General features: G+C 42.9%; 1 protein-coding gene and 1 long non-coding RNA gene across 4 annotated transcripts in view; one reads left to right on the top strand and one right to left on the bottom strand.

Moving 5' to 3' along the window:
• Cpeb4 (cytoplasmic polyadenylation element binding protein 4) overlaps positions 1-5,181 on the bottom strand; it is a 65,674-nt gene extending 60,493 nt beyond the window's left edge. For all 3 annotated transcript variants that reach the window (XM_031354582.1, XM_031354581.1, XM_031354580.1), the window contains exon 1: positions 2,659-5,181. In XM_031354582.1, the coding sequence (XP_031210442.1) occupies positions 2,659-3,783 (1,125 nt within the window). In that variant the 5' untranslated portion in view covers positions 3,784-5,181. The remainder of the gene's footprint in view (positions 1-2,658) is intronic.
• Positions 5,182-5,215: 34 nt separating this feature from the next.
• LOC116079022 lies at positions 5,216-5,992 on the top strand. Its single transcript, XR_004113711.1, has 2 exons — positions 5,216-5,617; positions 5,733-5,992. It is a non-coding gene; the product is annotated as an uncharacterized LOC116079022 (long non-coding RNA).
• Positions 5,993-7,051: the final 1,059 nt, after the last annotated feature.

The following is a 7,051-nucleotide window of genomic DNA, read 5'->3' on the forward strand; positions in this document are numbered from 1 at the left end:
TCTGTGTAGCCCTGGCTGTCCTGGAACTCACTCTGTAGACCAGACTGACCTTGAACTCAGAGATCTGCCTGCCTCTGCCTCCCAAGTGCTAGGATTAAAGGCGTGTACCACCACCGCCCAGCAATAATTTTAATTTTTAAATATTATTTTTAAAACCCTGCATATAGTCAGAACATAAACACACCTACAATAATTGAATGTAAAAACCATTCTGGCTCATTTCAAACTAAATAACAGTTGCCCAATATTAGATATATTTCAGGTATTTTCTTTTTAGTATAACAATTCCAAATTATCCTGATTATATAAGAATATTATAACCTCATATACTGAACCTATTAATAAAAATGATGAAGATGGGGAGAAGAAAAAATCTACTTTCTAAACTTTTCATATTTGAAAAATAATATATATTTTTTGAGATGGGGTATATCTATGTAGCCTGACTAGCCTAAAACTTGGCTATGTAGACCAGGTCGGCCTTGACCTCACAGAGATCCAGCTGTCTCCCAAGTGCTAGGATTAAAGGCATGCACTACCATACCCAGCTTTTCTGTATTTGAACTGGGTTTACTGACCACCCTTTTTCTATCCTCAGCATAACAGACAAGAAAAGACAAGAGGAAAGTAATTGTTTCAGTGCTGGGTATCAAATTCAAAGCCTTCCGCAGGCCAGACAAATGCTCTATTATTACTAAGTGACATCCCCAAACCTCTGAAAGAGCTAATTTCTAACAACCACTTTTAGTATCAATCTTAGTCTGTTATTTAATAAATCACTTTAATCACCAACGAAATTGATCAAAAAGATTCCACATGTTCAACACATACTGTCAGGAGAAAACATGGCACACACATATAGATATTTCATTTCCTGCACTTTTTATTTTCCCCAAACCAATCTTTTTTCATAAATTAGGATGCTCAGAATGAGGAAATGATCATAACATCACATAAATTTACTGTTAGCATAAGAAGCAGCAAGAAGGAAGAGTGCATTCAATTCCCACTCTAATCATAATCTAGTTAAAAGGTATGTTTTTTTAAATTAGCAATACATAAATAGTTCATAAATCACCTTTTCATTAAATTGCTTTAGTATTTATGATCTAAGGAATATGAATAACAACTTTTTAAAGACATTGTCAATGTTCTGAACAGCTATTTATCTGTCACTAAATGACAACTGCACTTGGCTTAAGCAAAAAATGCTTTCTAAAAGCAAAATGCCAACAACTTTTGATGGCAAAAATAAAAGTCTTTTTAAGAAAATTTAAAAATAAATTTGACCAAATATTTTAAGATGACTTGCACCTGTATCTTTAAGGGTTAGAGAGATATTTATTAACTCCTTGGACTGACATTGGGGCTCTCTAGCAAACTTTCACTTCCCTTAAATAGGAACACTACAACTGTCTTGTAATATGCTTTAGTCCCTGCAGAAGTGTATCTAAAAAAACCTTTAGCAGTAACACATGTGCATGACACACTCATGTATACATGGCTTTAAGCACATGTTTACTTACTCATCTCTAAGTGGGATAATGATAGAACTTGCCTTTCCCAGTTGATATGAGGACAGGCTCAGTGGCCCTTACTACTTTCTATACATTTTCTAAGGACATAGAAACAATCACTCTTCAGTATATAAATTGAGTGTGGCAAGTGATGGTGAGCTAAGACACGAAATTCCCTTTACCTTGTTTCTGCAAGACAAACTGACTGCTCATTAGTTCAAAAACAAACAATGTGATTCCTACCAGAAAAAGGATATACTAGTATCAACAGAGACAAGTGATCTTTGCCTGGACCTATTTTTAAGAATGGTTTAATTATCTACACCCCTGGAGTTAACACTGGAAAATAAATAAGTAGGTGAAAGGCATCACAGATCAAAAAAAAAAAAAAAAAAAAAAAAAAAAAAAAAAAAAAAAAACCAAAAAGATAAACAATAACATCCCAAAAACAAAACAGGCATTCTGAAATCAACATCTTCATAGTATTCAAAAGGAAATGGGTATACCCAGTACTGCAAAATAAATAAATAGATAGATAAATAAATACATTTTAAGCATGACAAAGAAACCATCTGTACCATTTCTCCCTAACTAGTAGCCCTTACTGACACAAGAAAGGTCAGAATTTGCAGAGAGGTCTAAGAGGAATTGCTGAATTGATCAGTTCAGACTGCTCAGACTGCAAGGTCCACATCTAAATATAACCAGGAGGAAATCTGGAGTTGCTTTCAGTGACTCCCTACCTTACAATGTCAAAAAAGGTCATTTTTAGTTCATTAAGATAGGCAGAAAACATTCATTAGTTTCCATAATAAAATACATACATTTCTGCTACACATTACTGTTTTACCATTCTTCCTCAAGCAAGTGAAGAAAATTCTCATTAAGCAAGAAAGATATTATAATTAATCAGGATATCACTATCGGGTATTTGTAATTATAAATGGAAAAAATCAAGGCCCAAGAAACAGTTAGCTATTTTCTTCCGATTACATTCATTTGCTAAAATAAAGGCTGGTAACCGATTCATTTCCTAAGATCTCTGATGTGAGCACAGACAATTCTGATTCTTTCATTCCACAGATACTCCACCACACTACTTCCTTATTCATCTTAATCTATTAATGGAACAACATCTTACCGGAAAAGGAAAAATGTTGTCAGCCCTGTTCAAGCTATCTTCCATCCAGGATTTTGGAGCAAAGGCTGAGCTAGGGCGAGCATACTTCTGGAGCTGAATATGATTGCTTGCGAAATTTTTCTTCAAAGGTGAGATGGAGTTCAGGGGCGTTATTCCACCGTTCAGCCCTCTGCGGTGATCCCGGCCTTGAGAGGCTCCCCAGCCACCATAGCCGCCACCTCCTGGGCTCCAGGAAGAAGATGGGGTTGGAGAGGGACTCTGGTAGCTGCTCCACGGAGAAGGAGGTTTGTTAAGATTATTCGCCAAATGAGGCAGCTGGTTAAAAGCAGCATTTCTATGTGTGAAAGGTGGGGGATGGGGACTGGCAGGAGACCTCCTCTGCTGCTGATGCTGGCTGTGATGGTGCTGGAAATGGGGGTGATGAGGATGGTGCTGGGAGAGAGGCCCGATCTGAGGGGAGAAGCTACCACCAAAGCCAGGGCTGACATGATGGGGAAAATTTTGAAACAAGAGAGCACCATTATTAGCTGAAGCGCCAGGGACCCCTCCCTGGTGAAAGAAACTTGCATCTTCATTGATTATCGTGGAGGAAGAAGGTGCTATCGCTGCTGACCAGTTACTGAAACCAGTAAGGGACGATGCACTGGATGTCAAGGGTTGGGTAGAAGTCCCGAGGCCCGTGGCTTCTTGGTAATCAAACCCTGTCAACACTGGTGATTCAATGCGTAGTTTTTCTTTTCCATTGCTGTTTTCTGAAGAACTGTCCCCTGGATTTTCTTCAGCTTTTGCCTTTTCAGTTTCAGGCAGTATTCCAGCTTCCTGACCTGGACTCGGGGAGAGTTGTTGCTTTTCTAAAGGGTCTTGTTGTTCTTGCTGTTGACTTTTTGCTTTTTCTGACCCCAAGATCTCATCCTGAATGTTATGGGTAGCCGGAGCAGGGAAGAGCCAAGCTGACCCGGCACTGCTGCCGTTGGCAGCTGTGTTATTATTTATAAAAGCAGCAGGGTTGGGGGTGGCATTTTGGTGATGGTGTGGAGGCTGCAGATGTGGATGGAATCGGACTGGAAAAGCAGATTTATTCCCAGTATTGCTTTGCACTAGCACTCCAAACCCGTAATCCCCCATTTATTATTTTTAGGATCAGAATCTCACAATAAAAAAAGACAACCTAATGTCTCCCGTCTTTCCTCCCGTGTATCTCAAATGTTTGCTTGCTTATTTATAGCTAACTCAAAGATCACAGCTTATCACCCTACGTATCTCTGATTTGGAATTCTGGTCTCTCTGAATGGAAAAGAACCTAAAAACAAAAACAAAAACAAAAACTCTTAAAATAGTGATATGAATCCAATTGGGCTTATTTCTAGGAGGGAATAAAAAAGGAAAAAGGTAAAAATCAAGTCTTTGGTTAGTAAAATAGGCGCTTTCTTTTTCCAAAGGAAAATGTTCATGAATGACAAAAACACAGCTTCTCAAGCATCTATGGATATAGAAGAATAAGCATTGTGTGGAGTAAAAATATATATATATAAAATTTAACAATCACATATGGTCTTCCTCAGCAGTTTAGATTCACATAAAAATTAGAATAGGATTAAGGGGAGAATACGTTCTTTTCTTGGCAGCTTGGTTAAAAAAATCAGGAATAATTTAAGAACATTATATATTATATATTTATATATAGATAGATTATATTAGGTTATCTGGGGTGGGAGGTGAATTTCTGGTTGCCAAAGAGGAAATCAGCCTTGACTAAAGGAAAGATGATTGCAGGGAGATTTCTGCTGTTCCTGGTCCTGTTTCTGTTCTTTTGTAGGATGCAGTGTGGGCCTCTGGGGCTGTTCCTGGGGCTCCGGGTGCAGATCTTGCTGCGTTTGCTCTTCTTCGGCTCCCCTCGGCCTCCTTTCCCCCATGTAAGGGGTTGGAAACACCCGTTTCTCCCTCTGGGGGGTGTCGCGATCAGGAGGGATTAGCGAGACTGGACAAGGGCGAGCTGGCGGCCCGGGGGTGCGGGGAGCAAGGGGGCGACCTGGAAGGTCCTGCGGTTTCTGCCTCTTCCCCTCTCTGCGGCTCCGGGATTTTTTTCCCTCATGGGACCCAGGGGCGGTTTGTTCAGTTCTCTCAGTTCGATTCTCCGCCGGGGGGAGGGGGAAGGGGAATGGACAAAAAGGAAAACCCCGCTACCGTAGTTACTCTGAAGGAGAAAAGCCTCCCCCCTGGGCTCGCGCTCTCTGTCCCCCTAGACTGATTGGAAACTATAATTTAGAAGGCTTTTGTTTCTCCTCACGGTTGCTGGGCCGCCGCCGCCGCCGCCGCCGCTTTTCTCCGGTCCCGCAGTCCCAGCTGTCGTCGTTGCGGACTCCGCCTGGATCTTCTTTTTCTTCCTTCTTCCTCCTCGTCGTCCCCTGCTGTCGCCGCTGCCGCCGCCGCCGCCGCCGCCGCCGCCACTGCCTCCGGTGCTCAGGTCCCGCAGCCGCGGCTGAGTCCTTCTCCTCAGGACCGAGCCGAGTGAAATGACAACCAGCTGGAAAGACCGAGAGACACTTCCGGTTCGACGAGGGAGGGGCGGGGTGCTGCGGAGGCCACGCCCAGCGGCCGGAAGACCAATCAGACGCTACAATTCCGACTAGGCCACGCCTCACGGCCGCAGAGCCCCTCCCAGGAAGGTCTCCGGTCCCCTCAGAGCCGCCTCTTCCGCCTGCGCCTCGCCCAGCGGGGCCGGCGTCGGCGTCTGCGTCGGATCCGCGCACCCGGTGCAAGCGGTGCACCGCCATCATTTTTGTGGGCAAAGAGTCCTTCGCGATTTATGTGCCCGAAGCAGGCTTTTTAAGAGAGCCCCTAGAGAGACGTTCGGAAGAGAATGGGCATCTTGCACATTGAAACACTGAGCAAAAGTGTTGGGGGTCGCAGTGGCAACCCATGAAATCGAGAATAAACGACAGGCCTGCCCTGAGTAAAGGTGGGTGCCGCGGGCATCACGTGCTCTGGCCCGAGCTCCGCCCCCGAGGGATGGTAGGAGAGGCGGGTTTTCCAGGCATCTGTGTTGTGCCTAGAACCGCTTAGTTCTTATCCAGAATGCACATCTCCGGAGGGACTCCCTTCAGTCTCCATTCCTCCACCCGAGCTGCCTCCTCTTCCATCCTCCCTTTGAGATGCAGATGCTGTGGGCGTCCGTGGCTGAGCCACCAACTATGTGTTTTCTACTCCACCTTCTAAGCAGAACGGAAGATGCTTCTAAAAACGAAAATCCAGTCACGGTCCTGTTGTGCTCCTAACCTTTTTAAAAAATGGCAGTCCGTTACCTGTAGAATAAAGACCAAACTCCGTAGTTCAAGCCTTCCTGTCCTGTGGGCAGTACTCTCTGTGTCTTTTTCCATGCCTTTGTCTTCTCCTCTTGGCAAACTCGTATTTCATTTGAGGAGTAAGTCTCCACACTACCTACTCTGCCTTCTGAATTATCTTTTTATAGGCATACATGACCCTGGATACGGCTCATGCTTGTATATGGCATTATATTGTATTGGCGGCTTATGTTTCTAAACCAGTGCTTGATCTAAAACAGTAGTTCTCAACTAATGCATCAAGATGCCTTCAGGGAGGGGACCAGTGACCTTTCACAGGGGTTCCCTAGAACTCTCAGAAAACACAGATGTTTACATTACAATTCATAACAGTAGCAAAATTACAGTTATGAAGTAGCACAAAAATAATTTTATGGTGGGGAGGGTCCCTACAACACAAGGAACTGTATGAAAGGGTCATTGCGTTAGGAAGGTTGAGAGCTCTAAAGAATTGACATTGAGGATGGGAAGCACCAGGGAGTGACTCTTGAATAGAGACGTGCATGAAGAAAGCAGTAATAATGAAATCTTTTCTGAAAGGTCAGATTTTCAAATCTGAATTAATTGTTTAGTTCCTCATGCCATCTGGTTTGGAGCTCACATGTTGGTTGTTTGCTGTCTACTCAAGGACTCCATGTCTTTGCTTTTGTATAGGCCTGCTATCATTTGCTCCGCTGAGGCCTGAAGTAATATTATTGCCCTCAGCATAAGCTTTAGATGTGTGTTGAATAAATGTTTTCTTTCATTGGGAAATGGAAACTGAAGAAAAATAAAACTAGGATAGAGTCTGAAGTAATTCTAACAAAATAATAATTAAAAAAAAATATTGGCCCAGTATTGTGACACACATCTTTAATCCCTGAGTTCCAAGCCATCACATCTACACATTGAGCAAGTTCCAGGCTAGCCGGGGCTATTATCTTGTCTCAAAGACTCATCATCACTGTCATCTGATCCTTCCTTCTATATCAAGTATCTTACTGCTCCAACACTTCTATATATATGGCTTGCCTATGTGGATCTTATTCGGAGATGTTATTCTTCTTTTCTGT

This window comes from Mastomys coucha, unplaced genomic scaffold (assembly GCF_008632895.1).
Source record: "Mastomys coucha isolate ucsf_1 unplaced genomic scaffold, UCSF_Mcou_1 pScaffold5, whole genome shotgun sequence".
Taxonomy (NCBI): Eukaryota; Metazoa; Chordata; class Mammalia; order Rodentia; family Muridae; genus Mastomys; species Mastomys coucha.